The sequence below is a fragment of the Anomaloglossus baeobatrachus genome, chromosome 1 (assembly GCF_048569485.1).
Source record: "Anomaloglossus baeobatrachus isolate aAnoBae1 chromosome 1, aAnoBae1.hap1, whole genome shotgun sequence".
In the NCBI taxonomy this organism is placed as follows: Eukaryota; Metazoa; Chordata; class Amphibia; order Anura; family Aromobatidae; genus Anomaloglossus; species Anomaloglossus baeobatrachus.
In genome coordinates, this window is record NC_134353.1 from 677,039,053 (window position 1) to 677,058,918 (window position 19,866).

At 47.3% G+C, this 19,866-nt stretch overlaps 1 protein-coding gene across 2 annotated transcripts in view; it reads right to left on the reverse strand.

Moving 5' to 3' along the window:
* Positions 1-872: 872 nt before the first annotated feature.
* Positions 873-19,866, reverse strand: part of HPS4 (HPS4 biogenesis of lysosomal organelles complex 3 subunit 2) — a 63,863-nt gene continuing 44,869 nt past the window's right edge. For both annotated transcript variants that reach the window (XM_075320064.1, XM_075320065.1), the window contains exons 11-14: positions 13,428-14,337; positions 12,957-13,089; positions 5,290-5,398; positions 873-3,902 (exon numbers count right to left, since the gene is read on the reverse strand). In XM_075320064.1, coding sequence (XP_075176179.1) covers positions 3,731-3,902; positions 5,290-5,398; positions 12,957-13,089; positions 13,428-14,337 — 1,324 coding nt within the window. In that variant the 3' untranslated portion in view covers positions 873-3,730. The remainder of the gene's footprint in view (positions 3,903-5,289; positions 5,399-12,956; positions 13,090-13,427; positions 14,338-19,866) is intronic.

Genomic DNA, 19,866 nt, shown 5'->3' on the forward strand with positions numbered 1-19,866 from the left:
CTACTACCCTTTCCACCATTTGCGCCGGGCTCAGAGTGTCAGGCTGCAACCACTTTTTTACAAGATGTAATAAGTCATAGGCCTGGGAGCGTACGGGTTTGGCTTCCTCATAGAACCACTGATTTACCCGCTGAGCCCGTACATAGGTATTCACCCCCAACCGAGCCAGTATTTCGGCTTTCAGGGTCACATAGTCAATGGCGTCCTCGGTACCGAGGTCCAGGTACGCTTTTTGGGGTTCCCCCGTCAGATAGGGCGACAATACCTCAGCCCACTGCGGGGTCGGCAGTTTTTCCCGCTCGGCCACCCGCTCAAACACCGCCAGGAACGCTTCCACATCATCACCCGGGGTCATCTTTTGCAACGCTTGTCTCACCGCTTTCCGGACGCTGCCGTCGTCACCCGGTCCCGGGGTTGTTGCTGCCGGTCCGGCACGGATCGACTTGGCCAGGAGAACCATCTGTTCTTGGTGCCTTTTTTCCTGCAATTGTAAGGATTGCTGCTGACGTGCATTGGCCTGCTCCATCTGTTCTTGGTGCATTTTGACCTGCACTTGCAAGGATTGCTGCTGACGTGCATTGGCCTGATCCAACTGTTCTTGGAGTTTTTTTTCCTGCACTTGCAAGGATTGGAGCAGGTGTGCATTGGTCTGTTGCTGCTGTGCATTAGCCTGAGCCAAATGCTTTAGTATGTCCTCCATGGCGTCGCCGGGTTTGGGCTGTAGTATAGCCGCTCGAATCCAGGACATGCGCAGCTGGGTCACCAGGGATGGATGCTACACCTCACCGGCTGTCATGCCCGCCGATTCTCCACCATATGTGAGGTAGCGCGGTCGGCTGCGCAGCAGAAGACACGGGATCCAGGCATCAAGGTTCACAGCACACGGTTTTAATGTCCAAACAAAAAAAAGTCCATAACAAAATACATGTGCCTCTCCAGCAGAGAGTTCAGGAAGTTCTGGTCACTTCCCCCACACCCGGCACACCTGCCCTCGTTCCTGTTTCCTTTTAACCCTTCCTTAAGCCTGTAGGGAAACAGCATTAACCCTATAGTGGATTTACTTTCTATCATGGAGTGAGCACAACCTGGGCGAGACATACCGGCCGTCATAGATAACCCCGGTCACAGTCTCACACTATATAATGCTGATATTGAAGATGGATACTACGAATTATCCTTCGGGCTATACATACATGATGATCTTCACAACGATTGATATTGTGTTATTTGAATAATCCTTGTACACTGTTTATTTTACAATTAGTAATTAATGTAGTAGTATTGTACTGTGGCAGGTTGCTGTATGTATTTATATCTTACTATAAAGATGTTATCCACTATTTTGTTTGAAATGGTTGTTGGACCATCGATTTGTATTTTTTCTATATGAGAGACTGTATTGTCACGGGCTGCTATACATGATCACACGATCTATGGTATTATTCGTATATGCCTTTTTACCACTCTGTCTGGAGTGTTCCTGATGGTTTTGGTATAAGCATTTTACGGTTTATACAATTTGAATTATATTGCTTGTGGCCCTGTGTGACAGCCTGTTTCACAATGGTAGAAGTTATATTATGAGACAACTGTTTCTATATATGTTGGATTATTTATTTGTACTTTTATTAATGCAACCTGTTACAATACTGGGAATGTGTATTTATGATATATATTACATAATTGCCTTATAATTCATGTATGTAGCGTATCTCCTCTTTTCAGGCAATTGGCCGTACAGATAAACCAAATCTTTGCATTCTTTTCTCTCACCGTATTGTTGTAGTGTACGCATGCGTGGCCTGTCAGGGATTCTCGCGCTCCCAGCTGCGTCTCTATGGTTACTTGGACGCCGGGTTTACCCGGCGCTCGTGTATCCATGACGCGTCTGTGAGGCGGGACTTCCGGTCGGCCGGTCTCATGTGCGTCATGTTGCTGCCCAATCGGTGAGAGTGGTGGCCTATAATTACCTCACTTCCCCTGTGTTAGTTCACGCCCCCTGACGAAGGTTAACACCGAAATGCGCATTGGGCGCAGTCCACTGCAGCTAATATTATCTCAGGTAAATTTGTATGTCTTGAATTGCCGGTTAGCAAGCACCTGTTTTCTGCTATTTACTTCTGGACAATGCTCATATCCCGTTTATCTTATCCTCTGTGCACCCTATGGGTAATTGATGGATGTTTTATGTGACAATGCCCACGGATTATAACGTGCTCATGATCTGAGCCTGGAGCAACTTATGTGGTTTTCTCATTACATATAGTCCCTGATTCCTCTTGTGTGCATGTGAGGATAATTGAATTTTGAACTTTGTATATCACTAAAGGCCCCGTCACACTAAGCAACATCGCTAGCAACATCGCTGCTAATGAACAACTTTTGTGACGTTGCTAGCGATGTTGCTGTGTGTGACATCCAGCAACAACCTGGCCCCTGCTGTGAGGTCGTTGGTTGTTGCTGAATGTCCTGGGCCATTTTTTAGTTGTTGCTGTCCCGCTGTGAAGCACAGATCGCTGTGTGTGACAGCAAGACAGCAACAACTAAATGTGCAGTGAGCAGGAGCCGGCTTCTGCGGAGGCTGGTAACCACAGTAAACATTGGGTAACCAAGAAGCCCTGTCCTTGGTTACCCGATATTTACCTTTGATACCAGCCTCAGTGCCGGCTCCTGCTCTGTGCACGTGTAGCTGCAGGACACATCGGGTTAATTAACCCGATGTGTGCTGTAGCCAGGAGAGCAGGGAGCCAGCGCTAAGCATTGTGCGCTGGCTCCCTGCTCTGTGCACATTTAGCTGCAGCACACATCGGGTAATTAACCCGATGTGTGCTGTACTAGGAGAGCAAGGAGCCAGCGCTCAGTGTGCGCTGCTCCCTGCTCTGTGCACGTGTGGCTGGTCACTGGTTGCTGGTGAGCTCACCAGAAACTCGTGTAGCGACGCTCCAGCGATCCCTGCCAGGTCAGGTTGCTGGTGGGATCGCTGGAGCGTCGCAGTGTGACATCTCACCAGCAACCTCCTAGCAACTTACCAGCGATCCCTATCGTTGTTGGGATCGCTGGTAAGTTGCTTAGTGTGACTGGACCTTAAGAGATATTGGGCGCAGTCCACTGCAGCTACTATTATCTCAGGTAAATATATAAGTCCTGTTTTGCCGGTCAGCAAGCATCTTTTCTGCCTATTTATTTAAAGACAACGCTCATACCCCGTATATCTCCTATTCTCTGTGCACTCTATGGGTAATTGATGGATATTTTGTGTGACTGTCCACGGATTGAAATGTGCTCCACGGTTTGTTTCTGGAGCAATTTTTGTGGTCCACATATAAATCCTAACTCCCCCTGTGTGCATTCGTGGATAATTGAGCTTTGTATATCATTAAGGGACATTGAATACTCCCCCCTTTTTTAGATATACTTAAATTCTTTTTATCTAGTGCAGATTGGATTACTTGACTGTGCATATATATTCACAATCTTGACATTGGATAATGTTTTGCATAATTGTTGCATATGTTAACTGCAGTGATGTATACCGGGTTTGACTCCCTTCACCTGTCCGCACCTTTTATTAATAAAAAATATATTTGGACCTATTTTGATCGCCTCTTGTTCTTCGTTTTCTCAGCGTCTGATACGTAGTTTGGTCCATGAACTACATTTTTATTCAGTCTTTGGCTGAAGAAGACATTTTTGTGCAGGTCCCATCGCAGCAATCCCATGGTGTAAGGTGCTACAGCAAGTTGAGTCCATGTTTTAGTAACTTCTGCTTGGCTTTGCTGTGTAGCATGAAGGCAGTGTCCTGTGGGTCTGGGGCTCCGGAGTTCCTAAATAAAGGAGCGAGTTGCTGGAAGTAGGTCTCATGGACAGCACTTTGGCAGCCATAGATCGATGAAGACGCATTCCTGTAATGATTTTTCAGAAGAAGATAATATTACCTACATGGCAATTTGTGGCATCAATTAACAATGGACATCATGATAGTTTGTTTTAAAAACAAAAAAATACATTACACTGTGGTCATCTTTAGCTGCCCTACTAAAACTGTTTATGGCCAGCTTTGGACTATGGTTGGACTGTCTAAAGGACTGGAAATGGACTTAAAGGGGTTGGTCCCTCATTTAGTATAAACTTGTACACAGACTGCATGGAGCTCTGGTCCTAAACACAATGTCCGGTGGGGGAATATGATACAAAACATGTCAATTACCAATTTCCATTGAAAAACACTGCACACGTCACTTTTCTATTCACAGTATCTGCTGATGTCTGCTCACATCCCCACCATTAGCTGCCATGTTTAGAATCAGAACACCATGCAGTCCATGAATAAGACTGCACTAAACAAGGGGGCTGCATTTTATAAAGAGTTATATTGGTACAGATCTTCTAAAAACAATAGATTACCAAATGGTTTATAAAGCTATGTCCAGCACATTTCTGAAAATAATCATAAAGCAGCCCACCCCTTAAGGCTATGGGCACATGGTTCTTTTTATGATAAGTCGGAGATTTTTAAAGTGCTGTATGCAGGTCCTTTTTTGTTTTTTCCCCTTGCAGATTTGTTGCAGAAAAAAATCTGCAACACGTAAATTTTTGGGCGATTTTTCCAGAGTTTTTTTCAGCCCTTCCACCCATTGAATTCATTAGCAAACAAGGAAAAAAAAAAAAGCAGCAAAAATGCATTCATATTAGTGCAAAGATATAAATTTCACCCGTTTGTATAACGTATCGAAAGGTCACATCTCAGAGTTTGTAATTCGTGCAAGCATATTCACTTGTGACTCACCAAGTGACGAGGCGGAATCAGATCCCAAAATGGCGACTATGCAAGATAAAGTGCCTTGTGTTTTAGAGTATGAAAAGTGTAAATCAATTGTTACCATGCAGCGAGCGTTCTGAAGACAGTATGACAGTGATCCACCCGCTCACTACAGCATTCTGTGGTGGTATCGACAATTTAAGAACATAGAATGCTTGTGTAAATGTAAAAGTGCTGGATGACCGAGTGTTACAGGTGAAGCAGTGGAGAGGGTTCGAGAGACCTTTGCATTTAGCCCACAGAAATCAACACATCGTGCATGCAGTGAACTTGGCCTTCTTCAGCCAACTGGATGATTCTGCGATGGCGGTAGGATTGCAACCAGGGCTTTCATTCCTCTTGTAACTGTTGAACTTTGTCTTTCTTGTACATGTACATGTACCCCTCAATTGTAAAGGAATGCCAAATATGTTGGTGCAATATAAATAAAATTAGTAATAAAAATAATAAGTCAATCCCAGTATTCTTACCTCACAGTCACCTCCTGTAAGGATGGGTATATGCTAAAGTCGGAGTGGATTAGGTTGGCAGCTCTGAGGAACTGGCGGTCACTTGTGCTTGAAGCGGATGACAGATTGGCTGTAGAGAAGACTCAATGAGAATTCTTGTACGTAATACTATTAAATGATTAACGGTTAATAAAAGTAAAACTAGAGAATTAGTGAATGGCAAGACTATACCAGCAGCCATACTTATAGACGGTGCTCTTAAATGCCTCAGAGGTTGAGTAGTTTAGTAGGTGCAATGTCATATATAAATTGTATATATATATATATATATATATATATATATATATATATATATATATATATATATATATATATATATAGTACAGACCAAAAGTTTGGACACACCTTCTTATCTCTAGAACAACTGTTAAGAGGAGACTTTGTGCAGCAGGCCTTCATGGTAAAATAAGCTGCTAGGAAACCACTGCTAAGGACAGGCAACAAGCAGAAGAGACTTGTTTGGGCTAAAGAGCACAAGGAATGGACATTAGACCAGTGGAAATCTGTGCTTTGGTCTGATGAGTCCAAATTTGAGATCTTTGGATCCAACCACCGTGTCTTTATAGAAAAGGTGAACGGATGGACTCTACATGCCTGGTTCCCACCGTGAAGCATGGAGGAGGAGGTGTGATGGTGCTTTACTGCTGACACTGTTGGGGATTTATTCAAAATTGAAGGCATACAGAACTAGCATGCCTACCACAGCATCTTGCAGCGGCATGCTATTCCATCCGGTTTGCATTTAGTTGGACCATCATTTATTTTTCAACAGGACAATGACCTCAAACACACCTCCAGGCTGTGTAAGGGCTATTGACTGAGAAGGAGAGTGATGGGGTGCTATGCCAGTTGACCTGGTCTCCACAGTCACCAGACCTGAACCCAATCGAGATGGTTTGGGGGTGAGCTGGACCGCAGAGTGAAGGAAAAAGGGCCAACAAGTGCTAAGCATCTCTGGGAACTCCTTCAAGACTGTTGGAAAACCATTTCCGGTGACTATCTCTTGAAGCTCATCAAGAGAATGCCAAGAGTGTGCAAAGTAGTAATGAAAGTATGAATATATATGTATATACACACACACACACACACACACACACACACACACACACACACACACTATAGAATTTCTATAATCCCCACACTCTGAGAAAAAAATTCAATCATTCAATCATCTATTAATGAATTTTACTATGTAAAAAATGTATTAGGGTAAGTTCAAGGGGAGTTTGCTTTTTTTGTTTTGTTTTTTTAGGAGTTTTTAGAGGAAAAACTCTTCAAAATACTCCTGGAAAAACGGTTTTAAAACTCTTGGAAGACACTTCTAATTAATTTTGATAAAATCCACTATGTTGTTCATATGAAGAATGTTTTAGAACTTTTATTTTTCCTGAAGATGTTTTGAAAAACTCCAAGGGGTAAACAAAGTCCAAGTCACTTCTTTGAAGCAGCAGGTCTTGAAGGGAAGCTTGACCAATTTAGACACTGTCCAAACAAAAAGTGCTTCAAGAAAAAAAGAGAATTTTGTTTACTTACCGTAAATTCTTTTTCTTATAGTTCCGTATTGGGAGACCCAGACATTGGGTGTATAGCTTCTGCCTCTGGAGGACACACAAAGTACTACACTAAAAAGTGTAGCTCCTCCCTCTGAGCATATACACCCCCTGGACAACCAGATCTAGCCAGTTTAGTGCAAAAGCTGAAGGAGAATAGCCACCCACAAGTAGAGATAGAGCAAGAACCGGAACAACCGGAGCCTCTGTCTACAACAACAGCCGGTGATAACACGCGGAACAAGAAACTGCCAACAGGCAACAGGGAGGGTGCTGGGTCTCCCAATACGGAACTATAAGAAAAAGAATTTACGGTAAGTAAACAAAATTCTCTTTTTCTTTATCGTTCCTATGGGAGACCCAGACATTGGGACGTCTCAAAGCAGTCCATGGGTGGGAATAAACAGAAAACTGAGAAGTAGGCGGAACCTAACTTCACAAATGGGCGACAGCCGCCTGAAGGATGCGTCTGCCCAAGCTCGCATCTGCCGAAGCATGAGCATGCACTTGGTAGTGCTTTGAAAAGGTATGCAGACTAATCCAAGTGGCAGCCTGACAGACCTGCTGAGCCGTAGCCTGGTGCCTGAAAGCCCAAGAGGCACCGACAGCTCTGGTCGAGTGTGCCTTGATCCCCGGCGGGGGAGGCACCTGAGTACACTGGTAGGCATCGGAAATGGCTGACCTAATCCAACGAGCTAAGGTCGGCTTAGAAGCCGAGAGGCCCTTACGCCGACCTGTGGTTAGCACAAAAAGAGAGGTGCACCGCCTAAGAACAGCGGTGTGAGACACATAGATCCGGAGCGCTCGCACCAGATCCAGAGTATGCAACGCTTTTTCAAAGCGATGAACAGGAGCCGGACAAAAGGAAGGCAGGGAAATGTCCTGGTTAAGGTGGAAAGGAGAAACCACCTTAGGGAGAAAGTCCGGAGTCGGACGGAGAACCACCTTGTCTTGATAAAAAAACAAAAAAGGTGACTCCGAAGAGAGCGCAGCCAAATCAGAGACTCTCTTGAGGGAAGTTATGGCCACTAGAAAGACCACTTTCTGTGAAAGACGAGACAAAGAAATCTCCCTAAGAGGCTCAAAGGGGGGTTTCTGCAAGGCCGTGAGGACCAGATTGAGGTCCCAGGGATCCAAGGGCCGCCGGTAAGGCGGAATGATGTGAGACGCGCCCTGCATGAAGGTGCGCACCTGAGCCAGCCGGGCGATATGCCGCTGGAACAACACTGACAGAGCCGAGACTTGTCCCTTGAGGGAATGGAGGGATAGTCCTAGCTGCAGACCGGACTGTAGAAAGGACAGAAGGGTCGGCAAGGAAAAAGGCCAAGGAGCATGGCCGGAAGAGCGACACCAGGACAGGAAAATTCTCCAGGTCCTGTGATAGATTTTGGCCGAGGAAGACTTCCGAGCCAGAGTCATAGTGGAGATGACTTCAGGAGGAATACCAGAAGTCGTCAGGATCCAGGACTCAAGAGCCACGCCGTCAATCTGAGAGCCGCAGAATTCTGGCGGAAAAACGGACCTTGTGAGAGAAGGTCTGGACGGTCCGGAAGATGCCACGGCACCTCTACGGACAGATGGAGCAGGTCTGGGTACCAAGCTCGCCTGGGCCAGTCCGGAGCAATGAGGATGACCCGACGGCCCTCCATTCTGATCTTGCGCAGGACTCTGGGCAAGAGAGCTAGAGGGGGAAACACGTAGGACAGACGAAACTGGGACCAATCTTGAACCAGAGCGTCCACTGCAAAGGCCTGAGGATCGTGGGAGCGAGCCACGTAAACCGGAACCTTGTTGTTGTGCCGAGATGCCATTAGATCCACTTCCGGAGTGCCCCACTTGCGGCAGATTGACCGAAACACTGCTGGATGCAGGGACCACTCGCCACTGTCCACGGTTTGACGGCTGAGATAATCTGCTTCCCAGTTTTCCACGCCTGGGATGTGGACTGCAGATATGGTGGACTTTAAGTCCTCCGTCCACTGAAGGATGCGTTGAACCTCCAACATTGCCAGGCGGCTGCGTGTCCCGCCTTGGTGATTGATGTAGGCAACCGCTGTCGCGTTGTCTGACTGGACTCGGATGTGCTTGCCCGCCAACAGGTGGTGAAAGGCTAAGAGAGCTAGAAGCACAGCTCTGGTTTCCAGCACATTGATCGAGAGGGCTGATTCGGACGGAGTCCAAGTGCCCTGCGCTCTGTGGTGGAGATATACCGCTCCCCAGCCGGATAGAATGGCATCCATGGTGAGGATCACCCAGGACGGGGCCAGGAAGGAGCGTCCCTGAGACAGAGAGAGGGGCCGAAGCCACCACTGAAGGGAGCCCCTGGTCTGTGGCGACAGAGCCACTAACCTGTGCAAGGAGGAAGTCCGCTTGTCCCAACAGCGGAGAATGTCCAGCTGCAGAGGACGCAGATGGAACTGGGCAAAGGGAACCGCCTCCATTGACGCCATCTGACCCAGCACCTGCATTAGGTGCCTGATGAAATGACGGCGGGGCCTCAGCAGAGAGCGCACCGCCAGATGGAGGGACTGCTGTTAGACTAAGGGCAGCTTCACAAGTGCCGGCAGAGTCTCGAATTGCATCCCTAGGTACGTGAGCCTCTGGGTCGGAGTCAGAGTAGATTTGGGCAGATTGACAAGCCACCCAAATTGGACTAGAGTGACGAGAGTGAGCGAGACACTTCGCTGACAGTCTGCGCTGGATGAAGCCTTGACTAGAAGGTCGTCCAGGTAAGGAATCACTGCCAACCCCTGGAGGTGCAGAACCGCAACCACTGCTGCCATGACCTTGGTGAAGACTCGAGGGGCTGTGGCTAACCCGAAGGGGAGAGCCACGAATTGGAAATGTTCCTCTCCGATTGCAAAACGTAGCCAACGCTGGTGTGAAACTGCAATTGGCACATGCAGATAGGCATCTCTGATGTCGATGGATGCCAGGAAATCTCCTTGGGTCATTGAGGCAATGACTGATCGCAGAGACGCCATGCGAAAATGCCGCACCTGAACATGCTTGTTGAGAAGCTTGAGATCCAGGATGGGCCGGAAGGAACCGTCCTTTTTGGGGACTAGGAAGAGATTTGAGTAGAAACCTCTGAACCGTTCCCGGGCGGGAACCGGTACAATTACTCCGTTGGCCTGCAAGGATGCCACGGCCTGAGAGAAGGCGGCGGCCTTGGAGCAGGGGGGAGTTGACAGAAAAAATCTGTTTGGCGGGCTGGAAGAGAATTCTATCCTGTAGCCGTGGGAGATGATATCCCGCACCCACTGATCGGAGACGTGTTGAAACCACACGTCGCCAAAGTGGGAGAGCCTGCCACCGACCAAGGACGTTGCTGGCGCGGCCAGATAGTCAAGAGGAGGCTGCCTTAGTGGCAGCAGCTCCTGCGGTCTTCTGAGGACGCGGCTTCGTGCGCCAGTTGGGTTTTTGGTCCTTGGCTGAGTTAGTGGACGAGGCCGAGGGATTAGAGGATGACCAGTTGGAGGAACGAAAGGAACGAAATCTCGACTGGTTCCTACCCTGGGCAGGTTTCCTGGTTTTAGTTTGTGGCATGAAAGTACTCTTCCCGCCAGTAGCTTCCTTAATAATTTCATCCAGTTGTTCACCGAATAGCCTGGATCCAGCAAAAGGGAGCCCAGCAAGGTACTTCTTTGAAGAAGCATCTGCCTTCCACTCTCGAAGCCACAAGATCCTGCGGATAGCGAGGGAATTAGCCGAAGCCACCGCAGTGCGGTGAGAAGCCTCCAGCATGGCAGACATGGCATAGGATGAAAAAGCTGAAGCTTGGGAAGTTAAGGCAACCATTTCGGGCATAGATTCCCTGGTGAGGGAATGCATCTCCTCTAGAGAAGCAGAGATGGCTTTGAGAGCCCACACTGCTGCAAAAGATGGGGAGAACGAGGCCCCTGCCGCCTCATATACAGATTTGGCCAGAAGGTCAACCTGGCGGTCAAAGGAATCCTTAAGAGAGGTGCCATCAGCCACTGATACAACTGTCCGGGCTGAGAGTCTAGACACCGGAGGGTCTACCTTTGGTGAATGAGCCCACTCCTTGACCACCTCAGGTGGAAAGGGAAAACGGTCATCAGAACCACGCTTTGGGAAGCGTTTGTCAGGACAGGCCCTAGGCTTGGTCACAGTGGCCTGAAAACTGGAGTGGTTAAAGAACACACTCCTTGTCCTCTTAGGCAAGGTAAACTGGTGCTTTTCTGCCAGAGAGGGTTGCTCCTCTGATACTGGCGGATTGAGGTCCAGTACAGAATTAATGGACGCAATCAAATCACTAACATCTGAGTCACTTTCGGACAGATCAATGGGGCACATGGAGGTAGCCTCCGAGCCCCCAGTAACGGCATCCTCCTCGTCCTGCGAGTCAGCTCTTGAATCAGAGCCGCGGGACGAGGAAGGAGAGGGAGCCCTGCGTCTCCTCTTAGGAGGACGGGGTCTGGGACCAGATGAAGAATCCTCTGTGAGCTCCGCTGAGAGAGCCCTAGCAGCAGAGGCGCCCTGAGAAGGGGGCTGATGCATGTTCAGCAAAGTCCGGGACAGCTGTCCCATGGAGTCGGCAAAAGACTGGGAGATTGACCTAGAGAAGGATTCTACCCAAGCCGGGGGTTCAGCCACCGGAGCCGGAGCAACCGGAGGGACCACTGTGGGTGCGATTCCAGGCTGAGGCATTGTCAGGTTAGAGCAGGCATCACAATGTGGATATGTGCTCGGTTCAGGCAGCACGAGCTTACATGCAGTGCATATTGAGTACAGCCTTGCAGCCTTGCTCCTCGTGTGAGACATGCTGCTGAAGTGGGGGCTCTGAGCCAGAATGACCCCCAGAGAGTATATAAGCAGGTCCACACCCGGAGGTTGTGGCTTACCAGACAGTTTGTGTGCCCTCCAGATCCCACAGCCCGGACCCCCAGACAGCTTAGCAGGGATGCTGCAGCCAGCGCAGATCGCAGAGAGAAACGCTGATAAAATGGCGCCGGAGCGAGGAGAGGGGGCGGGACCTGCTCTGAGAGCGGGATCTGGAGGGCCAAGGAGATTTACAGGGGAGGGGACATGTACTCAGAGAGGAGTGTCCCTCCCCTGTGCCGAACGGCCGCTGGGCGGAGCCGCACTGTCCCTCTGCATGATTGACATGCAAGGGCAGTGAAATCAAAACTAGGCCTCCGGCGAAGCCGGGGCCTAAATTTAAGCGATGCGGCCGGCGCGCAGGCCCCATCGGCGCGGTTCTCAGGTGACAACGAGAGAACTGGCCGGAAATGTCAGAACAGTTACACAGCACACTCTCCCCAACAATAAAGTACAAGGGACCCCCCGAATATAAACGTCTCAGATACTTAGCTTGCTGAGACGCAGGGTTTCAAGTCCCTGGGGATGAGTGCTCCGTCCAGCAGGATCCTGAAGGGCTGCGGATGGAGACCGGCCTCCTGCAAAGCAAGGAGAACCGTGCTGGCTCCCACTTCAAGCCAGAGCCCGAGGGATGGTGAAGGAGCGTGGCATGTAAGGCTCCAGCCCTGGAATCAACCTTAACAACACCGCCGACACAGTGGGGTGAGAAGGGACATGCCGGGAGTCCAGGTTTGGACCCGCTTTTCTTCAAAAACTTTCCAAAATGAAAAATCAGATGAGAATGCATGTGTGGATGTATGCCTCCTGAACACAAAGCAATGAACTGGCTAGATCTGGTTATCCAGGGGGTGTATATGCTCAGAGGGAGGAGCTACACTTTTTAGTGTAGTACTTTGTGTGTCCTCCGGAGGCAGAAGCTATACACCCAATGTCTGAGTCTCCCATAGGAACGATATAGAAAAAACCTCTTCCAAAACCTCTTCAGGAACAAAAACTCCTCCTCCTTCTCATAGACAATGTGCTCAATGAGTTTTTCGAGCATAAACTGAGCAGGAAAACGCTCTAAATCCTCCTCAAAAACGTAATGTCTGGTCTGAAAACTAAGCAAAAATACTCTGTGTGTACATAGCCCAAAACAGTAGTGTTTCCTGAAGTGGTTTCAGTTTGTGATACTCATTTTTAACTCCTCAAAAAATCTCAGTGTGAATGTAGATGAAAGAAAGCCTCACGTACCAGTAAGAGTGTTCTGGATAGAGTCATAGTGGGTAAAGCTGTACGCGCTCTTTGATACATTATTATTGTCGACGGGCAAAGTCTCTTTCAAATGCACTTCTAAACCATTGAGAGAAGCCAATGTGCTGTCGTACTAAAGGATGAGAGAAAACTGAAATGTTAGAGTGAACCTGGTAAACTGTAACTTACAGAGTCAAATCCACCAGTATTATATCTCTACTGTGTAGTGAAAGTCATTATTCAGTGACAGGGAAAGGTTATAAGACATGACAACACAGATCCTTGTAATTTTTGGCAGTCATTTGTCAGGGGCTTTTTGTAGTTTGCATTACAACCACATATTCTATATTGAAAACGTATCTGCATCTGTATTCTGGTAGCAGGAAAACGTCTGATAACAATGCACATATATGCACAAAATGCTACTACAGTGCTCACTGTTAATGGCTGAGAGAAATACTTCATACTCACCACATCTTGAATATTCTCCTTGAAGTATCTGAAATCACTTTCTGCTATAAGGGACAACACTAATCCTTTTACGTTATGGACATATAAGACCATCTGAACAAGTTTTGAGCTACCTCTTGGTGGATTCGGGTTCAACGTCAATGTCCAATCTGTGATGTCACAAGATTTAGCACACTGGCTGCTTTCTGCGTCTGTGCTCTCGTAGGACTGTTGAGTCAACCTGGATGTTTCAGCATCTCTCACATAATCTTGTGTGTCACCATCAGTAATGTCAAACATCTCCATGCTGTCCTGAGCAGTCATAACTCTAAGGTGGTCTCCAGAAGTCTCTTCCATGGTTAACGAGTCATCTTTCTTTTCTGAAACGGAGTTGTTCACAATGACCTGGTTGTCCTCCAGAGTGGAGGAGACAGATTCCTCAGGACTGCTTTTCTCTAACTCACTTGTAGAAAAGCAAGTAGAAAAACTCATTGTAGACAAATGTTCACTGTTATTTTCATGGTCACCGTGGGACACAAAAAGCTTTATTTGGTCTTCAGAAGTCATTGGAGAGGAGTTCTTGGAATTGCTGTCCATGAAAACATCTTCTGAGCTGCTGCTCCCTTTGGTTTTTATCTTTTCATCGTCACCAACAATATTAGGCAGATTTGAAGTTGTATAGGGAGATGAGCATTGTATGGGAATGTGTGTCATAGGTCCCAGAAACATGGAGTCTGAAGTTGTGTTGTTATTTTTAGCGTTCACACTCTCTGCTGACAGATGTGAAACATCCACCTTTGATGTGGCAGGTTCCACATTTCTTTTCTCTTTATCTAAAGATTCCCCTTCTGAAACACAAGACTGGTTAACCTGGGCTTCCTCACTGAGGCTGTGGGAAATACTTGAACTTCTTCTTGTGGAACTTGGTATTCTAAATACAAAAATACAATACAATATGTAGGGTGTATGAAATGCAAGAATCAACTAAAAAAACAAATATAATGTGGTTTTTATATACCTATAATGGACACTGACAGTCATGAGAATAACTAAGGACACCCTCTTTGAATTATATGGTCTTACGTATCGGAAAATTATAAAAAACACACCTGGTCCTTAGAAGGTCTTAAAATTGGATATATATGACATCAAATGAATAACATAAGACTTAGGCTAATTTCACACCTCCGGTTTCTGCAATGCGGCACAATACGGCACTCTGCAAAAAAAACCGCAACCGGTTTTTTTGCCGCCGGTTGCGTTTTTTTTTTTCATAGACTTACATTAGTGCCGTATTGTGCCGCATGGGCTTGCGTTCGTTCCGGTTTTTGCCGCATGCGGCAGATTTAGCCGATGCCGCGGCCGGATGGAACGTTGCCTGCAACGTTTTTTGCTCCGGCAAAAAAAAACCCGCATTGCGCCGCATCCGGCCGCTGTGGCGCATTTTCAATGCATGTCTATGGATGCCGGATGCGGCGCGATGCGGAAAAAAACGCATCCGGCCGCCGCATGCGGTTTCTTCCACTGCGCATGCTCAGTAGCGTTCCGCAACCGGAAAAAACGGACCGGCCGCATGTAAAAACTTATGCAAAGGATGCGGTATTTTCGCCGCATCCGTTGCATATGTTTCACAGCCGGATTGAGCCGCACGGCTCAAACCGGATGTGTGAAAGTAGCCTTAACGAATGCATGGTACGCAAGGCCTATGGCTGCAAAACAAACTCAAATCACAACTCCTTCACCACTGTGCTCGACAGTTGATATGATGCATGTGTGCAGATAGGCTGTGTTCGTTTCTCCCCAAACATGGTGCATAGAATTCTAGCAAAATATCTCCAGTTTGGTCTTATCTGTCTAAAGTATTTTGGGCCTGATTTATCAAGGCTGGCATTGTTGGCACTGGTCTTGATGAGGGGGCATGGTGCAGTCAGATGTGCCAAACGCTTTAAAGAAGCACTCCCACTAACATTTTTATTGTTTAAATGTCTGTGCAATGCATGTAATGTAGTGTGAGTGTATTAATATACTTGTCTACGCCACTCTCTCTGGTTTCCAATGTCAGAGCGCAACGTGACCCGCAAATGACTTTTACAATGTACAGTGGGGGGGGGGGGGAAAGTATTTAGTCAGCCACCAATTGTGCAAGTTCTCCCACTTAAAAAATATGAGAGAGGCCTGTAATTGACATCATAGGTAGCCCCAACTATGAGGGACAAAAGGAGAAAACAAATCCAGAAAATCACCTTGTCTGATTTGGCAAGATTTTTTTTGCAAATTATGGTGGAAAATAAGTATTTAGTAATCTAAAAACATGCAATATTTCTGTCTCTCACAGACCTGTAACTTCTTCTTTAAGAGGCTCCTCTGTCCTCCACTCATTACCTGTAGTAATGGCACCTGATTGAACTTATCAGTATAAAAGACACTTGTCCACTACCTCAATTAGTCACACTCCAAACTCCACTAGGGTGAAGACCAAAGAGCTGTCGAAGGACACCTGAAACAAAATTGTAGCCCTGCACCAGGCTGGGAAGACTGAATCTGTAATAGACAAGCAGCTTGGTGTGATGAAATCAACTGTGGGAGCAATAATAAGAAAATGGAAGACTTACAAGATCACTGATAATCTCCCTCGATCTGGGGCTCCATGCAAGATCTCACCGCATCGGGTGAAAATGATCACAAGCGCCATCTTAGATGTAAATGTACATGTCCAGACATATCTAAGATGGCGCTGGATACATCTAGGATATGTTGTTTTTCAGTATTAAACACCTATATATTTGTTTTCTGTATAAGGTGATGCATTTATACATACAGTGTGTCCACCCATATACTGTCCACCACTACTAACTTGAGAATGGCGGCAGCTATAGGCATAGAAGTGGAGTCTAGGTATAGTAAAGTAGCCATGCGCTACGCAATGAAACCACCTATAGCGCCACCTGGTGGAAAACAATGGAGTAAGCATTTTTATCTAGAAAACTGAACGAGATAGAGAAAAAAAGTGAAATACAAAGTTGTAGGGCATCATCAATTCAATACGAATTGACACCTTGCATACAGAAATGCTATGATGTGAAACCCATGACCCTCCCAAAACATTGAATGCTGGTCACACATATGGCGCTCATTTAACTTTGATGCTCAAAGTGGCCACCGTCAGCTGCAACGCACATCTGGACAGCATACTGTATCTTGCTGCACATTGTGCAATATGGTAGATAACACATTTGCACAAGCATCTGCGATACGTCGTCGTAGGTCCTGCAATGTTGGTGGAGGGGTTGCATACACCTGCTGTTTGATGTGACCTCACAGAAAGAAGTCCAATGGGGTCAGGTCAGGTGAGCGTGGAGGCCACTTCATGCAGCCACCATACCCAATGACTTGTAGGAAGGTCTCCATGAGGTATCGCTTCATGTTCGCAGCCTTTTGAGTTTTACACGTTCTATTCATAGCATTTCTGTATGCAAGGTGTCGATTCGTATTGAATTGATAATGCCCTACAACTTCGTAATTCACTTTTTTCTCTATCTCGTTCCATTTTCGAGATAAAAATGCTAACTCCGTTGTCTTCCACCAGGTGGCGCTATAGGTGGTTTCATTGCGTAGCGCATGGCTACTTTACTATACCTAGACACCACTTCTATGCCTATAGCTGCCGCCATTCTCAAGTTAATGGCGGTGGACAGGATATTGGTGGACACACTGTATATTGTGTAATGTAATGTGGTTTATACATATTGTAATGTGCCATGATCATAAGATGGTGTATTTATACAATCAGAATGCCAGGTGAAATATTATACTAGAACAAATTCAACTAATAATAATAATGTCCAGCTCATAGATCAGATTATTTCCTTAACATCTATTAAGCTGAGGCAGGGTTTCATGGGAATTGAAATATGGTTGAGACGAGGGCCTTCAATAAACCCCTAACTGTCATGACACCCCTTTGACAAGTCACAATCATGTCGGGGGATGCACTGGGTGCAGAACAGTCATGTAACTTTCTATCCCCTCTTCACTGCCACTGCCAGAGACTAAAGGCCACTTTACACACAGAGATAAATCTTTGGCAGATCTGTGGTTGCAGTGAAATTGTGGACAATCAGTGCCAGGTTTGTGGCTGTCTACAAATGGAACAATATGTCCATGATTTCACTGCAACCACAGATCTGCCAAAGATTTATCTCTGTGTGTGACGGGGCCTTAAAGCCCAGCAATCTGAGCTTACTCCAAATGCTGCTCTTAGAGGCAGGTGATGGCTGTATAACACAACTGGCGCCTGCACTATATGGTGCTCGCTGAACTGCAGAGCCCTATTCATACACCCCTGCAATATTTCTCCGAAACAGCAACTATAGTGCAATGTGACCTTTTAAGCCTCATTCAGAACACAGACCTTAAATTTTATAGAAACAGCTGGTGCAATACTATTCACAGCAATGAACTATTGGTAGATATTAGCTGAGCGAGAGAGAAAAAACGGATTTTTGTATACTCACCGTAAAATCGTTTTCTCTTAGCCATCATTGGGGGACACAGGACTATGGGCGTTATGCTGCCTATCCATAGGAGGACACTAAGTAGTTGCAAAAGCATAGCTCCTCCTCTGCAGTATACACCCCCTGGCCGGGCCAGGCAGTCTCAGTTTTAGTACACAAGCAGTAGGAGAAAAAAGCAGTAAAAAAACTTCTCAACAGAGGAACATGAGAAAAGAAGAGTCAAAACCAAATAAGGTACTGAGAGAACCAAGGCCCCGCAGGGCAACAGGGTGGGTGCTGTGTCCCCCAATGATGGCTAAGAGAAAACGATTTTACGGTGAGTAAACAAAAATCCGTTTTTCTCTGACGCCTCATTGGGGGACACAGGACCATGGAACGTCCTAAAGCAGTCCATGGGTGGGAAACATAAAAGAAGACAACACAACCCAAGGACTAGGAACCAGTCCCAGACAGCTTGGAGCGCCTACTGAGAGAGGTGCTCTACTGCCGTTTGCAGAATTTTCCTACCCAGATTTGCCTCAGTTGAAACCTGGGTATGGACTCTGTGATGCTTTGAAAAAGTATGTAGGCTAGACCACGTCGCAGCCTTACACACCTGTTCCACTAAAGCCTGATGCCGAATGGCCCACGAAGCGCCAACTACTCGCATGGAATGAGCCCGCAGCCCACTAGGAATGGGCTTGAGTTGCAGGCGGTAGACTTCCTGGATCGCAGAGCTAATCCAGCGAGCCAGAATCGCCTTTGAAGCTGCCTGTCCCTTCTTAGGCCCCTCAGGAATGACGAACAAAGAGTCCGTTTTCCTAAAGGGGGCTGTCCTGGATATGTAATATCTGAGAGCTCTGACGAGGTCTAACGAATGCAGAGACCTTTCCACCCTATGAACTGGGTGTGGACAAAATGAAGGCAGAACAATGTCCTCGTTCAAATGAAACAGGGTAAGAACCTTTGGAAGGAAATCTGGAAGGGGGCGCAGAACCACCTTGTCCTGGTGAAAGATCAGGAAAGGCTCGCGGCAAGAGAGTGCTGCTAGCTCCGAAACCCGTCTGATGGACGTAATTGCCACCAGAAATGTTACCTTCCAGGACAGAAGAGCAAGGGAGGATTCCTTGAGGGGTTCAAAGGGAGACAAAGGGAGACCTCTGGAGACCGTCCGGAACGAGGTTGAGGTCCCATGGGTCCAGCGACCGTTTGTACGGGGGAACTAGATGAGAAACGCCCTGGAGGAAGGTCTTGACTTGCGGATTTTGAGCCAGGCGGCATTGGTAGAAGATTGAGAGCGCCGAGACCTGCCCTTTAAGGGAACTGAGAGCCAACCCCGCTTGCAAGCCAGACTGTAGAAAGTCGAGAATTCTGGGGATGGCCAGAGGCATAGGCTGGACGTTAGTTTCTCTGCACTATGAAAGGAAGATTTTCCACGTACGGTGGTAAATGCGGGATGAAGCAGGCTTTCGGGCGCTGATCATGGTGGAAATAACCGCGGGGGAGAATCCCGCTCTTGTTAATACCCAGGTCTCAATGGCCATGCCGTCAGCTTCAGGGCTCTGGAGTTCTGATGGGAAATGGGCCCTTGTGTCAGCAAGTCTGGGATGTCTGGAAGGCGCCACGGTGCGTCTGTGAGCATTTGTACTAATTCGGTGTACCAGGCGCGCCTGGGCCAGTCCGGTGCTATCAGTATCACCGGGACTCCCTCTGCCTTGATCTTCCTGATCACCCGCGGCAGCAGGAGTAGAGGTGGAAATATGTAAGGCAGGCGGAAGTGGTGCCAGGAGCAGACTAGAGCATCCGCGCCGATGGACTTCGGGTCGCGTGACCTGGCTATGAACGCGGGTACCTTTGCATTCAACCTTGAGGCCATTAGGTCCATGTCTGGTGTGCCCCAGCGAGTGCAGATGTGTAGAAACACATCTGGGTGGAGAGACCATTCTCCGGCGGCCAGGCCTTGGCGA